Raw genomic sequence first — 18,847 nt, 5'->3', positions numbered from 1 at the left:
GATAAGTATCAATTAGCAACAGCATCATTGGCATCATCATCACCAGCATCATCATCATCATCATCGGCTGCAGCATCATCAACATTAGCCATCATCATCATCATCAGCATCTTCAGCAGCAGCATCAGCATCACCCGCACTAAAACAGCAGCAGCATCAGCATCACCCGCACTAAAACAGCAGCAGCATCAGCATCACCCGCACTAAAACAGCAGCAGCATCAGCATCACCCGCACTAAAACAGCAGCAGCATCAGCATCACCCGCACTAAAACAGCAGCAGCATCAGCATCAGCAGCAATATCTCATCAGCAGCAGCATCATCAGCTGCAGAATAAATAGTATCAGCAGCAGCATCAGCAGCAGCATCATTACCGGCAGCAACCTCAGCACCATTACCAGCATTAGCAGCAGCAGCATCATCAGCAGCAGCATCATCATCATCAGCAGCAACCTCAGCACCATTACCAGTATTAGCAGAATCATCATCAGCAGCAGCAGCATCATCATCAGCAGCAGCAACCTCAGCACCATTACCAGCAGCAGCATCATCATCATCAGCAGCAGCATCATCATCAGCAGCAACCTCAGCACCATTACCAGCAGCAGCATCATCATCAGCAGCATCATCAGCTGCGGAATCAGTATTATCATCATCAGCAGCAGCATCATCAGCAGCATCACCAGTTACAGCAGCAGCAGCATCAGGATCAGCACCATTACCAGAATTAGCAGCATCATCATCAGCAGCATCATCATCAGCAGCATCACCAGTTGCGGCAGCATCAGTATCAGCAGCACCATTACCAGCAGTAGCAGCAGCAGCATCATCAGCATCACCAGTTACAGCATCAGCATTATCAGCAGCATCATTACCAGCGTCATCATCATCAGCAGCAGCAGAATCAGCATTACAAAGGGTAGCTGACATGTCGTTGGCATCATCGTTTTTGCACTTTGTGACAGCTAAAGCTAGGGCGAAAAAAATATATATTTTTTAAGTTTTCAGAAATGAGTGTGGCGAGTAATTTATGTTCGATGAAGTTGACAATTCCTTGAGCCGAATACATTCATGTTTACGTAGTTAAATACACAAATGTTTAAGGAATCCAATAATGTCTTACATATTTTTCGATTTAAAGCTTTCGTGACTGCAGGGATTCATCTTCTTGGTTCTTTCGGTAAAGTCACGTAGAAGGAAAATAATAAAATAATAAAAATATTATGTTTTATTTTTATTATTTTATTATATTCCTTCTACGTGACTTTACCGAAATAACCAAGAAAATGTCTTACATACTTTAGGCCTTTCTCTCTTATATTAGCCTTAGGTAGGCCCCTCGTGAAACTTAACGCGACACTGCCCTCGGCATACCGCTAGTGACCCCCATTGAATTCTCTAAGATGTAATCATATGTCTTGTTTTGTTTCGATAGCAAACGGCAGAGGTGGGATAAAGTCATTGTTATGCAAGTCCAAGTCGAGTCGCAAGTCATCAAATTCATGACTCGAGTCTGACTCGAGTCCAAGTCACATGACTCGAGTCCACACCTCTGGCAAACGGTGTGTGAAAACACGAGCGAATAAGCGAAGGGGCCCAAACGTTTTCGTCGAAATTAATTGGGTACCACAAGCATCATCTGGACCATCTTCACCCCTTCCATGCACGTCGTGAATTCTCTCAAATGTAATATTTCTTTTTTGATGTAAAGCTTTCGTGACTGCAGAGATTCATATTTTTATTGTTTTATATTAATATTATTTTATTATTTCCCTTCTACGTGACTTTACCGAACGAACCAAGAATATGTAATATTTCTTTTTTTATTCTTTGGTTCTTTCGGTAAAGTCACGTATAAAGATAACATAATAAATTAAATTAAATGCTATCGTATAAAGATAAAATAATAAATTAAATTAAATGCTATCGTATAAAGATAAAATAATAAATTAAATTAAATGCTATCGTATAAAGATAAAATAATAAATTAAATTAAATGCTATCGTATAAAGATAAAATAATAAATTAAATTAAATGCTATCGTATAAAGATAAAATAATAAATTAAATTAAATGCTAGTATTTGATTTAATTTATTATTTTATCTTCATACGTGACTTTACCGAAAGAACCAAAGAATAATTCCTGCAGTCACGAAAGCTCCAAATTAAATGTCTTGTTTTGTTTCGATAGCAAACGGTGTGTGAAAATACGAGCAAATAAGCGAAGGAGCCACACATTTTCGTCGAAATTAATTGGGGTACCACATGCACCATCTGGACCACCTCCACCCCTTCCCTGCACATCGTGAATTCTCACGCCTCTTGCGGGAGGATGCCGTGAAGGTTTCGCGTTTTTTGTCTTCCAAAAATTGACGAGTCCGGCCTCATCGCACCACGCGGGAATAACAACAACAAGAACAATAATGACAATTTACATTTAAAGCTTTCGTGACTGCAGGGATTCATATGCTTGGTTCTTTCGGTAAAGTCACGTAGAAGAGAAGCAATAAAATAATAAAAATAAAAAACAATAAAATTCTCACGACGTTTCGACTGCAACACGCGCAATCATCATCAGGTGTGAAATCCACAACAATAAATTTTTATTAATTTTTTTATGTTTTATTAAAATGTTCTTGCTGTGGATTTCACTCGATAATGTTGGAAGCGGCCGTATCAACGAGTGAAGATCAACGGTTATGTTGAGGTTATGATTCTACTCTTTGGTTCTTTCGGTAAAGTCACGTATAAAGAGAAAATAATAAATTGAATACTAGCATACGACGTTTCGACCGCAACACGCGCAATCATCATCAGGTGTGAAATCCACAGCAAGAAAATTTGAAAAAAATTAACCCGTAAAAACAAAGTTTTTCACTATAAATCCTTGATATGCGTGGCGGCTAGAGTCCTCTCGTCCTCTGGCTTGAGATGGCTGCCACCTATGGGTCAGACGAATGGCTGCCACCCATTAAGCAATTGGTAATTAAATATAATTTATTTTTTCCTGAAAATTGTAAAATTTTGGAAAAAAATGTTTCATGAAAATGCATTGTCACGCACAACGAGTCTGTGTGCAAAATGTCAGCTCGATTGGATCACGGAAAGTGGGTTAAAAAAACGACCGAAAGATTTGCACGGTCGTAAGCGCGCAAGCAAGCAAGCAAGTGAACTTAATATAAAGGATTTAACAAGTATAACCCGTAAAAACAAAGTTTTTCACTATAAATCCTTTATATGCGTGGCGGCTAGAGTCCTCTCGTCCTCTGGCTTGAGATGGCTGCCACCTATGGGTCAGACGAATGGCTGCCACCCATTAAGCAATTGGTAATTAAATATAATTAATTTTTTCCTGAAAATTGTAAAATTTTGGAAAAAAAATGTTTCATGAAAATACATTGTCACGCACAACGAGTCTGTGTGCAAAATGTCAGCTCGATTGGATCACGGGAAGTGGGTTAAAAAACGACCGAAAGATTTGCACGCTCCTAAGCAAGCAAGCGAACTTAATATAAAGGATTTAAAAAGGGGCGTTTTTTTTCTTATACTGGTAGGAACGAAGTGAACCAGCATCGCCCCCTACTGCAAACACTTGGCAGGACCCTACAAAAAACCTTTAGACTCAGTGAGGCTTTCCTGGCTAAACAAGTGTAACATTCCCTTATACTTCCCTGAGATAGCTTTTAATTAAAACATTTAAATTAAAAATTAACTCCCAGCGGCCTAAAGCCTACAGCTAGGCCTAAAGCCTAGAACTAGGCCTCAAACTCTCCCTTCGTATCGTACCCTCGCCATTTCATTTTATTATAGCCATTCATGTGTTCGTTCCTACCAGCCCATCCCACAGAGACCTGTACGTCAGCACCACGGACAGCGATTTTGTCAGTTGATCAAATGGAAGAGTTCATCAATGTTCGGAAAAGAGGAGGGGGGAAAGGAAGAGAATGGAAATAACAAGATATACAAGTGGGATACTCCCCCATACACCGTGGAGTTTAAAATGAAGCACATCAACAGTCTGCGTGGCATACACAGGCTGTAGGGGCAGCAGCCTATGAGGGCTGGCACTGTGGCACACGAGGGGAGGTAGGGTTGGGTTGGTCAAAACCAAGCCCGGCCGCCTTTGTCTCCCCCACCGCCACCATGTACTCATTTAAGGCTGAGCCTATGGGTCTCTAAGTCTGTGGGTCTCTGTGTGAGTCTATGGGTCTCTAAGTCTGTGGGTCTCTGTGTGAGCCTATGGGTCTCTAAGTCTGTGGGTCTCTGTGTGAGTCTATGGGTCTCTAAGTCTGTGGGTCTCTGTGTGAGTCTATGGGTCTCTGTGTGAGTCTATGGGTCTCTGTGTGAGCCTATGGGTCTCTAAGTCTGTGGGTCTCTGTGTGAGTCTATGGGTCTCTAAGTCTGTGGGTCTCTGTGTGAGTCTATGGGTATCTGTGTGAGTCTATGGGTCTCTGTGTGAGTCTATGGGTCTCTGTGTGAGTCTATGGGTCTCTGTGTGAGTCTATGGGTCTCTGTGTGAGTCTATGGGTCTCTAAGTCTGTGGGTCTCTGTGTGAGTCTATGGGTCTCTGTGTGAGTCTATGGGTCTCTGTGTGAGTCTATGGGTCTCTGTGTGAGTCTATGGGTCTCTGTGTGAGTCTATGGTTCTCTGTGTGAGTCTATGGGTCTCTGTGTGAGTCTATGGGTCTCTGTGTGAGTCTATGGGTCTCTGTGTGAGTCTATGGGTCTCTAAGTCTGTGGGTCTCTGTGTGAGTCTATGGGTCTCTGTGTGAGTCTATGTGTCTCTGTGTGAGTCTATGGGTCTCTATGTCTATACGAATCTCTGTGTGAGTCTATGGGTCTCTGTCCAAGTCTACGGGTCTCTGTGAATCTACAGGTCCCTATGGGAGTCACAGAGAACCCGGTTGAGCCACGTGCAGCTGGAACCTGGGTTCACATCTCGGGGTCTCAGTGGTGCTGCTGACTAACCGTCTCCGACACGGCGATTACGAATCCTCCAAAAGTGTGAGACCCTGGGATTGAACCCTGAACCCAGGACCTCGAGACGCGGCGGTGACTCGGTGTTGTGAGTCTACTCACGCGAATGTTGTCGAAGGAGGTCCTGCTTGTGATGTCATACAGCAGGAGCAGTGCTGCGGATAACGAGGAGACATCATCATCATCATCGTCGTTACTATCATCATCCTATTACAGTACGCCAGAGGTCGCAAACGGGTTTTGATTCCTTACCCGGCTACCCGTACCCGGCCGTACCCGTACCCTACCCGTACCCGGCCGCACCAGGGTAGCAATCGGATACCCGTACCCTACCCGATACCCGGCTACCCGTACCCGGCAGGGTATCGTGTAGGGTACGGGTATCGGGTACCCGATTGCGACCTCTGGGATGAAGCCATATTGCAGGCGCTGGTGGGTTGATTCTAGGAACTTGAATTGTGAGAAGAGACAAGACGTTGGGAAATGAGTGACAAACGGTGGAGGGGGTGGATGTGGAGGTGGTGGAGGTGGTGGAGGAGGTCGAGGGGGTGGAGGAGGTGGAGGAACTGGGGAGGGGTGGGGGCTGGCTCGTTCTGCTGCTACTGCTGCTACTGCTGCTGCTGCTACTGCCGCTACTGCTGCTGCTACTACTGCTACTGCTACTACTGCTACTACTGCTGCTGCTACTACTGCTGCCGCTGCTACTGCTGCTACTACTGCTACTGCTGCTACTGCTGCTGCTACTGCTGCTGCTACTGCCGCTACTGCTGCTGCTACTACTGCTACTACTGCTGCCGCTGCTACTGCTGCTGCTACTACTGCTACTGCTGCTACTGCTGCTACTACTGCTACTACTGTTGCCGCTGCTACTGATGCTGCCGCTACTACTGCTGCTACTGCTGCTACTGCCGCTACTGCTGCTGCTACTGCTGCTACTATTGCTGCTACTGCTGCTACTACTGCTGCTACTACTGCTACTACTGCTGCCGCTACTGTTGCCGCTGCTGCCGCTACTGTTGCCACTACTGCCGCTGCTATTGCTGCTGCTGCTACTGCTGCTACTACTGCTACTGCTGCTACTGCTGCCGCTACTGTTGCTGCTACTGCCGCTACTGTTGCTGCTACTGTTGCTGCTACTGCTGCTGCTGTTCCGCATCCCCGGATCGTGTCCTTCGTTGGCCGACGCGCGTTACGATCAGTGGAGCTCGCCTATGGATTTCTCGGTTTAAGGGCAAATCCATTAATCTGCGACGAAGGCGTTTAGGAGAGACTGTGCACCAGCGTCTGGGTGGGTGAGCGGGTGAGAGTGTGAGTGAGTGTCTGGGTGAGTGGGTGGGTGGGTGAGCGGGTGAGAGTGTGAGTGAGTGAGTGTCTGGGTGAGTGGGTGAGTGAGTGAGTGAGTGTCTGGGTGGGTGGGTGAGTGAGTGAGTGAATGTCTGGGTGGGTGGGTGAGCGGGTGAGAGTGTGAGTGAGTGAGTGAGTGTCTGGGTGGGTGGGTGGGTGAGCGGGTGAGAGTGTGAGTGAGTGTCTGGGTGAGTGGGTGAGAGTGTGAGTGAGTGAGTGAGTGTCTGGGTGGGTGGGTGAGCGGGTGAGAGTGTGAGTGAGTGAGTGAGTGTCTGGGTGAGCGGGTGGGTGAGAGTGTGAGTGAGTGGTTGAGTGTGTGTCTACGAGCGGGTGAGCGAGCGGGTGAGTGAGCGAGTGGGTGAGTGAGCGAGTGGGTGAGTGAGCGAGCGAGCAGGTGAGTGAGCGGGTGAGTGAGCGAGTGGGTGAGTGAGCGAGCGGGTGAGTGAGTGGTTGAGTGTGTGTGTGTACGAGCGGGTGAGCGAGCGGGTGAGTGAGCGAGCGAGCAGGTGAGTGAGCGGGTGAGTGAGCGAGTGGGTGAGTGAGCGAGCGGGTGATTGAGTGGTTGAGTGTGTGTGTGTACGAGCGGGTGAGCGAGCGGGTGAGTGAGCGAGTGGGTGAGTGAGCGAGCGTGTGAGTGAGCGAGCGGGTGAGTGTCTCACCATGCGCGTCGCGGTAGTAGGCGTGCGTGACGCTCCGGAATCTCTCCTGCCCTGCCGTGTCCCAGATCTGGAAAACAAAAATGCAAATAAAATCAAAGCTCCCCCATATAGCCTGTAACAGACCGTAGGGGCAAGTGCTGTTAGCGAGCAGCACCTATGAAGGCCGGCACGGCACACGAGGGGGTGGGGTGGCCAGCACCACGCCCGGCCACCTCTTGCCTACATATCGCACCAGGTATTATTTTTTAGCCTGAGTCGACCGAGGGGATAATCGCCACCGGTGTTGGCCGTGAGCGGGATTCCAACTCGGGTCGCCGGGTTCGTAGCGCAGCGCGCTGACCGCTCCCCCACCGCTCCCCCACCAACACACATACACCCACCCACCCACACACAGTCACACGCCCAGCCACCCACCCACACACCCACCCACCTACACACCCACACACCCACACACCCACACACCCACACACCCACACACACCCCACCTACACCCCCACCCACCCACACCCCCACCCACCCACACCCACAACCCCCACCCACACCTCCACCCGCCCGCCCCACCACCCCTCCCCCCAACTGCTACACCCCCCCCCCTCCCCCAACTTCTTGCCCCCCTCCCCCCACCCCTTCCCTCCCCCCCTCCACCCGCCCCACCACCCGCCCCACCACCCCTTCCCTCCCCCCCTCCACCCGCCCCACCACCCCTGCTCCCCAAGTGACTAACTTACGCTAATTGAAACACCATCAGCGACTCGCGCGCTGCTGATGAACGTGCAACTTCCTTTCGACGATCGATCGACCTTGGGGTTAACGACTGGGGCTGGGTACAGCCCCGCTCCCTGTGACCTCTGACCCATCCCAGAGGTCACAGCGGGGAGAACGGCGCAGCAGCAGCAGCAGTCGTCCACGAGATGAAAGAGTAGGCCAAATACAGGCGCCGTACAAGTCGCTCTCGACAGCTGCCACGTGACATTTGCCGATCACCGCCGAAACGGAACTGCTGTTAGTTTGTAACTTGATAATAGTTGTTTTACCCTTCTATCTGGCAACAAAACTGACACCTTTTTTTTACAATGAGTCATGTTTGCATTGACCACAATACCTGCAGTTGTAATGCAAACAAAAAACATAACTCTGATAATGTGTGCACTATCCTTGAAGTTGATTGGTCCACACTCTAAGGAAAAGATTCTCTCATTCTGACAATGGAGGCACGTTTTTTAAATCGACAGAGGTGCGGTGGCTAGGAGATGTTAACTACCTCGCCTGGTCTACAGGGCATCGTGGGTTCTATCTCGACCCTGACGCCTGCTGCTGTATATTTGGAGTTTGTGTGTCTCTCTCTCTCATCATCATCACGGTGGCTAGGAGATGTTAACTACCTCGCCTGGTCTACAGGGCATCGTGGGTTCTATCTCGACCCTGACGCCTGCTGCTGTATATTTGGAGTTTGTGTGTCTCTCTCTGATCATCATCACGGTGGCTAGGAGATGTTAACTACCTCGCCTGGTCTACAGGGCATTGTGGGTTCTATCTCGACCCCTCCTACCTGCTGTATATTTGGAGTCAGTGTATCTCTCTCTCTCTCTCTCCCCATGGTCGCATGGATCTATCTCCGGATTCTCCGATTTTCCCCTTCAACATTTAGAATCAACGTCACGCGTTTAGAACATTTGGCTGCTGCTGCTGTAAATCGCCACGCGATGTTGACGATGAGACACTCCGTGGAGCTGTCATTCGTGATGGCCACGTCGCTTCCGACAAAGATCTACAGCAGCTTTTTGGGGCCTTACCTGGTACAGTAAACACAAGTCATGGGACCTCCTTTGCCAGTACCAAAATATAAGAATAGCGGGCATTTTCGTTCTTTTGTCTATCATGTGTATCAGACCTCCCCTCCCCCCTCTCTGTCCATTGTGTTGGCGTGTACAGCAGCAACCTCGTCCAAGCCGGAGTCCATTGTTTTTCATTGGCTACCACATTCTGATGAGCCCCCCCTCTCCTCCCCCCTTCAACTTGCTTATAAGGGATTACTTCTTGAATCATTGCCTCACTTGATGCAGCTAATTCGGCTGTGACGGTCCCACCTGATGACGGAGACTTGTGTTGCCTCCGAAACGTCGTGATTTTTGTTTTATTTTATTTTCATTAATTTTGATGTTTTACCTACGTGACTTTACCGGAAAAAACCTACGAATATAAGAATAGCGCTTTCCTCTCCATAACAAAGGCTCACCCTCTTAAGCCTCACCTTACCATATTAATAAAAAGTATGCGACCATTATATAAACGGAGTGGTAGCTCCTGCAATCTCTCATTTACTTGATACAGCTGTCGTGGCTGTGACGGTTCCACCTGAAGATGGAAGCTTGTGTTGCCTGCGAAACGTCGTGATTTTTTTTATTTTTTTTAAATTAATTTTAATGTTTTACCTACACGGTGATTTTACCGAAAAAAACTAAGAATATCGGCTTTCCCCTTTTTCCTGGCAACACAACTGAAACCTTTTTACGAGGAATCATGTCTGCATTAACCACAATGCTTGTGGTCAGAATGCAAACAAAAAAACACACTCTGATAATCGATGCATTGTCCTTTAAGCTGATTGGTCCACACCAGAGACAGCTTTCTTTTGAGCCTCGTCTCAAACGGTGTTAGACCAGAGGACGTGAGAATTGTATTTAATTATGTTTTATTTTTATTATTTTATTATTTCCCTTCTACGTGACTTTACCGCAAGAACCAAGAAGATGAATCCCTGCAGTCACGAAAGCTTTAAATCGTCTTCACTGCTGTTACATTTTATTTTTTTATTTGTTCAAACTTCACTGCTCTTCGTGTGTCGGCGGTACGTCAACTACGTCATCCGTGAAGGAAACAACCCACGTGCTTAGCCGCGGTGTGACAGCACAGACCACGTGGCCTCACCTGTAGCTTCACCTTTGCCTCGTCGACGGTGACAACTTTGTTCTGAAACTCACGACACGAGGGAGGGGAGGGATGGGTGGGGGGGGCTCAGTCAGTTCAGAAATACAAGCCCGGCAAACTCAGTCTAGTAAGTGAGCCTCCGTCTCAACTTCACACAGCCACAGGTCAGCGTCTATTCATCGTGACAGGTTGTGTGCACCGCAACATTTCGTCGTTTGTTGTGTTCATGAGCGCGTCAACCCATACGGCTTAGCGCTTGAGCCCGTGTTCTTGTGTGCAGGGAAGGTGAGTTTGCAGGTCCACGCAGCGTACAGCCGTTTTAATAACCTCCCCTCCCCCAACCTCCCCACCCCCAACCTCCCCCCCCCCACCTCCCCCCCCCCACCTCTCCTCCCCCCCCCACCTCCCCTCCCCCCAACCTCCCCTCCCCCCCTCCCCCCACACCCCCAACCTCCCCTCCCCCCCCAACCTCCCCTCTCCCCCAACCTCCCCTCCCCCCCTCCCCCCACACCCCCAACCTCCCCTCCCCCCAACCTCCCCTCCCCCCCAACCTCCCCACCCCCAACCTCCCCACCCCCAACCTCCCCTCCCCCCCCACCTTCCCCTCCCCCCAACCTCCCCTCCCCCCCCCCTCCCCCCACACCCCCAACCTCCCCTCCCCCCCTCCCCCCACACCCCCAACCTCCCCTCCCCCCCAACCTCCCCACCCCCAACCTCCCCTCCCCCCCAACCTCCCCACCCCCAACCTCCCCTCCCCCCTTCCCCCCACACCCCCAACCTCCCCTCCCCCCCCAACCTCCCCTCTCCCCCAACCTCCCCTCCCCCCCTCCCCCCACACCCCCAACCTCCCCTCCCCCCCCAACTTCCCCTCTCCCCCAACCTCCCCTCCCCCCCTCCCCCCACACCCCCAACCTCCCCTCCCCCCAACCTCCCCTCTCCCCCAACCTCCCCTCCCCCCCTCCCCCCCACACCCCCCAACCTCCCCACCCCCCAACCTCCCCACCCCCAACCTCCCCTCCCCCCCTTCCCCCACACACCCCAACCTCCCCCTCCCCCCCCAACCTCCCCTCTCCCCCAACCTCCCCTCCCCCCTTCCCCCCACACCCCCAACCTCCCCTCCCCCCCAACCTCCCCTCCCCCCAACCTCCCCCCCACCTCCCCCTCCCCCCAACCTCCCCTCCCCTCCCCCAACCTCCCCCCACCTCCCCTCCCCCCACCCCCCTCCCCCCACCCCCCCACACCCCCACCTCCCCTCCCCCCCACCTCCCCTCCCCCTCCCCCCACCCCCCCCTCCCCTCAGTAACGGCTCCAGCTCAATACGGTTAAGAGGGGGCAATGCCGCTGAGCTGTCGGGGTCACGGCGCTGCGTTTATTTATTTATTTACAATTTGTGTTCGCCGTTATTTATTTATTTACTAAACCCAGCAGCACAGTCGATGGTGAACGCGCCCGTCCCTTGCTGCGTTACAATAATCACGGAGTGGGGAACCTTTTTTCTTCCAAGGGGCCATTTGGATAATTAAAACATCATTCCGCGGGGCCATACAACATTATCAACTTAAAAATTAGCCCGTTATATTTGGTCAAACGTTTAATTCACTCGCCCCTAACGCGATGTGCTGGAACTGCTTCTCTTAGGCGAGGCGCGTGGTGGTGATGTTAGCTGGTGCTGATGATTCTAGATTTGAAGCTTTCGTGACTGCAATGATTCATATTCTTAGGTTTTTTTCGGTAAAGTCACGTAGGTAAAACATTAAAATTAATAAAAGTAAAATAAATATAAAATAAAAATCACGACGTTTCGGAGGCAACACAAGCTTCCGTCTTCAGGTGGAACCGTCACAGCACGATAGCTGTATCAAGTAAATGAGTAGCTCCTGCAATCTCTCATTTACTTGATACAGCTGTCGTGCTGTGACGGTTCCACCTGAAGACGGTGCTGATGATGTTGTTGTCGCTGCTACTCGCAGCTGCTTTTCCAGGTTTGCTCCTAGAGATTTGTTGAATTTCGAGTCCCGCCTGCGGTTGCCTTGGCAGGGCCAGACCCAAATGATTTCGTGGGTCTCATACGTTCCCCAGCCCGGCGTGACATCGTTGACTTCATGGGGCAGACGGCAGCGATGGACTGATGATACAAGGACCACGATCCCTCCGTGTAGCCCGCAAAGAGGCCGTAGGGGCAAGTGCTCATAGCGAGTAGCAGCAGCGCCTATGAAGGCTACCGGCACTGTGGCACACGAGGGGGTGGGTGGCCAGCACACCACGCCCGGCCGCCTTTGTCTCCCCCAGTGTCGATGTTTAGTACACACCGCACCGGTCGCTCACTTGAGGCTGAGTCGACCTAGGGGAGGCCCAGGAACCGGTACAGATAATCGTCACTGGTGTTGGCAGTGAGCGGGAATCGAACCTGGGTCGCCGGGTTCGTAGCGCAGCGCGCTAACCGCTGCACCACCGCTCCCCACAACGCACATACAAAGACAAAGATCCCCCGTATAGCATTTAACAGACTACGGGGACAGGGCCCATGAGGGGTTTTGAGTGGTCAGCACCACTCCGCGCTGCCTTTCTTCGACGCTGAGTCGACCTAGGGGAGGACCGAGCACGTGGTCGGAAAATATTTCCCAAGTTGCGTCGGTGGCGGACGAGCAGGAGACGAAGCCGGCTCGCCGACGATGCCTCCTGGCCCAGACGCGGCGCTTGTGCCAGGCTAGGTGCACCGTGAGGTTACTGGGCGGTGCCAGGCTAGGTGCACCCACGCACCCACCTACGCACGCACCCACCCACCCACGCACCCACCCACCCACGCACCCACGCGCCCTCGCCCCCACGCACCCACCCACGTACCCACGCACCCACCCACGCATCCACCGATGCACCCACGCACACACCGACCCACGCACCGACCCACGCACCCACCCACGCCCCCACGCACCTACCCACTCACCCACGCACCCACCGACGCACCCACCGACGCACCCACGCACACACCCACCCACGCACCTTACCACGCACCCATCCACGCACCCACCCACCCACGCACCCACCCACGCACCCACCCACCTACCCACGCACCCACTCACGTCCCCAAGCACGCGCATAACCACTTAACGGCGCGGACAATCGCCGAGGTGGACAATCGTCGAATCACGCGCAACGCGCCCGTTGTCAATAAAGTTACACAAACCTCGTCACCCACCCACCCCACCCACCACGATGTGTCTCTGTGTGAGTCTATGTGTCTCTGCGTGAATCTATGGGTCTCTGTGTGAGTATATGGGTCTATGTGTCAGTCTATGGGTCTCTGTGTGAGTCTATGGGTCTCTGTGTGAGACAATGGGTCTCTGTGTGAGTCTATGGGTCTCTGTGTGAGACTATGGGTCTCTGTGTGCGTCTATGTGTCTCTGTGTGAGTCTATGGGTCTCTGTGTGAGTCTCTGTGTCTCTGTGTGAGTCTATGGGTCTCTGTGTGAGACTATGGGTCTCTGTGTGAGACTATGGGTCTCTGTGTGAGTCTATGGGTATCTGTGTGAGTCTATGGGTCTCTGTGTGAGTCTATGGGTCTCTGTGTGAGACTATGGGTCTCTGTGTGAGACTATGGGTCTCTGTGTGAGTCTATGGGTCTCTGTGTGAGTCTATGTGTCTCTGTGTGAGTCTATGGGTCTCTGTGTGAGTCTTTGTGTATCTGTGTGAGTCTATGGGTCTCTGTGTGCGACTGTGGGTCTCTGCGTGAGTCTATGAGTCTCTGTGTGAGACTATGGGTCTCTGTGTGAGACTATGGGTCTCTGTGTAAGACTATGGGTCTCTGTGTGAGTCTATGGGTATCTGTGTGAGTCTATGGGTCTCTGTGTGAGTCTATGGGTCTCTGTGTGAGACTATGGGTCTCTGTGTGAGTCTATGGGTCTCTGTGTGAGACTATGGGTCTCTGTGTGAGTCTATGGGTCTCTGTGTGAGTCTATGTGTCTCTGTGTGAGTCTATGGGTCTCTGTGTGAGTCTCTGTGTATCTGTGTGGGTCTATGGGTCTCTGTGTGCGACTGTGGGTCTCTGCGTGAGTCTATGAGTCTCTGTGTGAGTCTATGGGTCTCTGTGTGAGTCTATGTGTCTCTGTGTGAGTCTATGGGTCTCTGTGTGAGTCTATGTGTCTCTGTGTGAGTCTATGGGTCTCTGTGTGAGTCTATGGGTCTCTGTGTGAGTCTATGTGTCTCTGTGTGAGTCTATGTGTCTCTGTGTGAGTCTATGGGTCTCTGCGTGAGTCTATGAGTCTCTGTGTGAGTCTATGGGTCTCTGTGTGAGTATATGGGACACTGCGTGAGTCTATGGGTCTCTGTGTGAGTCTATGGGTCTCTGTGTGAGTCTATGTATGTGTGTATGTTGAACTTCTTTCGCACCGTACGTAGCCAACCGCGAGAATCGGAGGTGCGGGGGAAGGGCATCAAACTAACCACAACAAAAATCAGCTCTAAAAAAATGAGTGTGCCAATCCAGATGATGATGATTTAAAAGTCCACAGCTCAGTGGCTTCCTAACATCGGAAGGCAAGAGCGTTCCAGACGGCCGCGGAAGCGCATCTGAAAGCGTCCGCGCGATGCGCCCTTCCATCGGCGGCCAGGCAACGGCCACTTGGTTGCACGCAACCGAATCGCTTGCAACTGGACGTCTCTGCAACCGGTCGCGAGCGGTCGCGGCAGAATCTCGCCCCGTGCGTCGACCCGCTGAGCGGATGCCCACGGCGTTTTCCATCACCGCGCTCAGCATTTGCGAGCCCACGATTGGGCCGTGTACCGAGCCTCATCGGCCGGTGTCTGTCTTCGCAGCAGTTGAAGGGGAAATGCTGCTGCTGCTACTGCTGCTGCTGCTACTGCTGCTGCTACTGCTGCTACTGCTGCTGCTGCTACTGCTGCTGGCTGCGTGTGTGTTGTTTGCAGGGCAGTTTTCAGCACTGGGGATTTTTGGTTTGTTCAACCAGCATCAGCTGTTTTTAGCTCGACGCTTGCAAAACATGCATAGTGCAAAGATACCTTGTGTCGCCTTAACGTACTGTAGGGGCAAGTGGTGTTAGCGAGCAGCACCTATGAAGGCCGGCACGGCACACGAGGGGGTGGGTGGCCAACACCACGCCCGACCGCCTTTGTCTCCCCAGCGGCGATGTTTTACTACGCATCTCACCAAAAGTGCTCATTTGAGGCTGAGTCGACCTACGGGAAGCCCAGGACTGGTTCAGATAATTAATTGTCGCCAGGTTCGTAACTCAGCGCAAAACCCGCTACACCACCACTCCCCCCTTACACACGCACTCACCACGCACACACCCACACACTCGAACCCTCAATTTGTAGACAAAACAGGAGTCGGTGGTTGAGTGGGTGGGTGAGTGGATCGGTGGGTGAGTGGATCGATGGGTGGGTGAGTGGATGGGTGGTTAAGTGGATGGATGGGCGGGTGAATGGATGGGTGGGTGGGTGGCTGAGTGGATGTGTGGGTGAGTGGATGTGTGGGTGAGTGGATGTGTGGGTGAGTGGGTGAGTGGAAGTGTGGGTGGGTAGGTTGGATGGGTGAGTGGGTGGGTGGGTGCGTGAGTGGGTGGGTGAGTGGGTGGGTGAGTGGATGGGTGGGCGAGTGGGCGGGTGAGTGGGTGGGTGGGTGAGTGAATGCGTGGGTGGGTGGGCGGGTGGGTGGATGGACGGGTGGGTGGGTGGATGAGTGAGTAGGTGGGTGGGTGGGTGAGTGGGTGGGTGGGTGGATGGATGGGTGGGTGGACGCGTGGGTGGGTGTGGGGATGGGTGAGTGGGTGAGTGGGTGGGTGGGTGAGTGGGTGGGTGGGTGAGTGGATGCGTGGGTGGGTGAGCGGAGTAAATCAAACAACACTCCACTACAGCAAAAGGCGTCCGAGTCCGGGAGTCGAACCCAGGCGCCGTGCTCTCCGCGAGGCGCACGGGTGGCGGCGTGGTTGGCGCTGCGCTACCACCACCACCACCTCCACCACCACCTCCACCACCACCACCACCACCTCCACCACCTCCACCACCACCACCAGCAGCAGCAGTAGCAGCAGTAGCCTCACCCTAAAGTCGATGCCCACGGTGGAAATGAAGCTCCCGGAGAGAAAGGCTCCGTCTTTGAAGCGCACGAGCAGACACGTTTTCCCCACACCCGAGTCTCCCACCAGCATCACCTGGTGTCGCCAAGTGGGGGGAGGATAGGGGGGGGGGGGTTGGGAGAAGTGGGGTGGGTGGGGGGCGGTAGGGTGGATGGGGGGCGGCGGTGGAGTTGGTGGGGGGGGCGGTGGGGGGGGCGGTAAGGTGGGTGGGGTGGGGGGGTAGGTGGGGGGCGGTGGGGTGGGGGGGTGGGTGGGGGTGCAGTGGGGTGGGTGGGGTGGGGGCGGTGGGGTGGGTGGGGGTAGCGGTGGGGTGGGTGGGGTGGGGGGTGAATGGGGAGGAGGGCGGTGGGGTGGGGTGGGTGGGGGGGTGGGGTGGGGGGGTGGGTGGGGGGGGCGGTGGGGTGGGGTGGGGGCAGTGGGGTGGGTGGGGGGGCAGTGGGGTGGGGGGGTGGGGGCAAGGCTTACCGCTGTCTACCAACCTCACGCACTCCTGCTCAGTGACCATCCATTCAGTGCGTACGCATGGAGGGGGGAGGGGGGGTTAACCCAAATGCGTAGCTTGCGTATGGGCGGGAGGGGGGGTCTACTGACAATGTACGCATAAGAAACGGGGGGGGGGGAGAGGGTGTGAAGCCTCGATAATAATGTGTCTAAATTGGCCTTCAAATGAGTTAGATCGTCCGGCGGTGGACTGTCTGTTTGCTTAAACACGTTAATATTATTACGGTAATCCTTGATCGTTTCTGCGTGGATTAAATATCGGCCGTTCTATAGGATTCGGTCGGGGGGGGTGGGGGTGTAAAAAGTACGCGTTGCGTACAGGAAGGGGGTTAGGGGAGGGGGTCAAGTTTTGACGGATGTTTGCGTACCTACTCAATGGATGGCCCCTTACACAGCTGACCCCTGACCGTCATCGCCACCGCAGCAACAACGATCATCGCAGCGGCGACTAGGCGCTCGTGGTGGTGTCATTGGACGCACTCGTGGGACCTCACCCCCACCCCCCCACCCCCCTTGCCCCCACCACCTCACCCCCCCCCCCACCCCCACCACACTACCCCACCTCACCCCCAACCCCTTGCCCCCCCCACCACCACCACCACGCCCCCTTTGCCCCCCACCACCCCACCACCTCACCCCCCCACCCCCACCCTTGCCCCCCCACCACCCCACCACCCCACCACCCCACCACCCCACCACCCCACCTTACCCCCACCCACCTTACCCCCCCCCCCCACCCCGCCCCCCACACCTTTGACGCCAGGTCACAGAACTCTCCGCTGCTGGACAGTGACGAGCGAGTGAGCGCCGCGGACACCCCGTTGGCGAGCAGCGGCTTGGGCCCCGGGGAGGAGACGAGGGGGGAACCGGCGGCACCTCGGGGGCCCCACACCACCTCGCCTCGGGCCTTCTTTCGGCTCATGCTGCCCAGTGCGTGTGGGGGGGGGGGGTTCTTAGAGCATAGGTGGAGAGGTGAGTGGGGGGGAGGGGGGGCTCTTAGAGCATAGGTGGAGAGGTGAGTGGGGGGGAGGGGGGGCTCTTAGAGCATAGGTGGAGAGGTGAGTGGGGGGGAGGGGGGGCTCTTAGAGCATAAGTGGAGAGGTGAGTGGGGGGGAGGGGGGGCTCTTAGAGCATAGGTGGAGAGGTGAGTGGGGGGGAGGGGGGGGCTCTTAGAGCATAGGTGGAGAGGTGAGTGGGGGGGGCTCTTAGAGCATAGGTGGAGAGGTGAGTGGTGGAGGTTTGTCGTCGTATCTGTTGGCAGGGCACACGCCTGTGTGTGTCTGCCTGTACAAAACACGCGCACACGTGCACAGCAAATATCCTCGATTAACGTGGAGGTGGAGGTGAAATGTGGGATTACGAATATTGGAACGACGCAATGAATCGAAAGCGATTTCCATTCTACGTGACTTTACCGAAAGAACCAAGAAGGATGGTCCAGTGTTGAGAAATGCGACGACCCGTTGGCGAAACGACGTTGAAAGGGGAAGACGTAGATCGGGTCTGTTGTTGTTGTTGTTGCTGTGAGTGAGTGAGTGAGTGGCACGGTGACTGAGGTTCGCACGAACTGAGCAGCCCTCTTGCCCAATCCACTGCTGGATGAGGCTCTCCCGTACACACGCAGGGGTCACACAAAGACAAAAATCCCCCGTGTAGCCTGAACAGACTGTTGGGTCAAGTGCTGTTAGCGAGCACCTATGAAGGCCGGCACGGCACACGAGGGGGTGGGTGGCCAGCACCACGCCCGGCCGCCTTTGTCTCCCGAGTGGCGATGTTTACACACCGCACCAGGTACTCATTTGAGGCTGAGTCGACCTAGGGGAGGTCCAGGACTGGTTCAGATAATCGTCATTGGTGTTGGCCGTGAGCGGGAATCGAACTCGGGTCGCCAGGTTCGTAGCGCAGCGCGCTAACCGCTGCACTACCACTCCGCCCACACATTTAACACACAAAACGTACATAGATACATCGACATGCAAACACTACACTACACACACACTTATATAACCGCATGAATATGTTATACACAGCTGCTATGCATTGTACATGATCGCCCTTTGTGATTTCATCTGATATGCACACACTGGCGTATATTGACGCAGCCACAAATGCACACATACAGGCATACATAAATATGCACACACATAACCACGCAGCACACCAAACTGATGATACATTGAACGTGATTGCCCTAAGTGATGTCATCTCGATCTATCTCGTTCGGTGATAATAACAGCTCCGATATAGCTCCAATTTAATGGGTAACGTATGATGGCCAGCCACTTACTGTCAATTACACACATTACTTTGTCATCGTTAAAACGGCAGGCGCTTATATTTGAAC

General features: G+C 53.3%; 1 protein-coding gene across 3 annotated transcripts in view; it reads right to left on the bottom strand.

Annotated features, from left to right (window-relative positions):
- LOC144950438 (ras-related protein Rab-37-like) overlaps positions 1 to 18,847 on the bottom strand; it is a 54,614-nt gene that overhangs the window by 18,866 nt on the left and 16,901 nt on the right. For 2 of the 3 annotated variants that reach the window (XM_078880546.1, XM_078880547.1), the window contains exons 2-6: positions 17,255 to 17,426; positions 15,967 to 16,077; positions 9,909 to 9,950; positions 6,981 to 7,047; positions 5,080 to 5,132 (exon numbers count right to left, since the gene is read on the bottom strand). In XM_078880546.1, coding sequence (XP_078736672.1) covers positions 5,080 to 5,132; positions 6,981 to 7,047; positions 9,909 to 9,950; positions 15,967 to 16,077; positions 17,255 to 17,425 — 444 coding nt within the window. In that variant the 5' untranslated portion in view covers position 17,426. The remainder of the gene's footprint in view (positions 1 to 5,079; positions 5,133 to 6,980; positions 7,048 to 9,908; positions 9,951 to 15,966; positions 16,078 to 17,254; positions 17,427 to 18,847) is intronic. The other variant, XM_078880548.1, reaches the window with a different exon arrangement.

This window comes from Lampetra fluviatilis, chromosome 58, assembly GCF_964198595.1.
Source record: "Lampetra fluviatilis chromosome 58, kcLamFluv1.1, whole genome shotgun sequence".
NCBI lineage: Eukaryota > Metazoa > Chordata > Hyperoartia > Petromyzontiformes > Petromyzontidae > Lampetra > Lampetra fluviatilis.
This window is presented reverse-complemented; position numbering and strand designations above follow the sequence as displayed.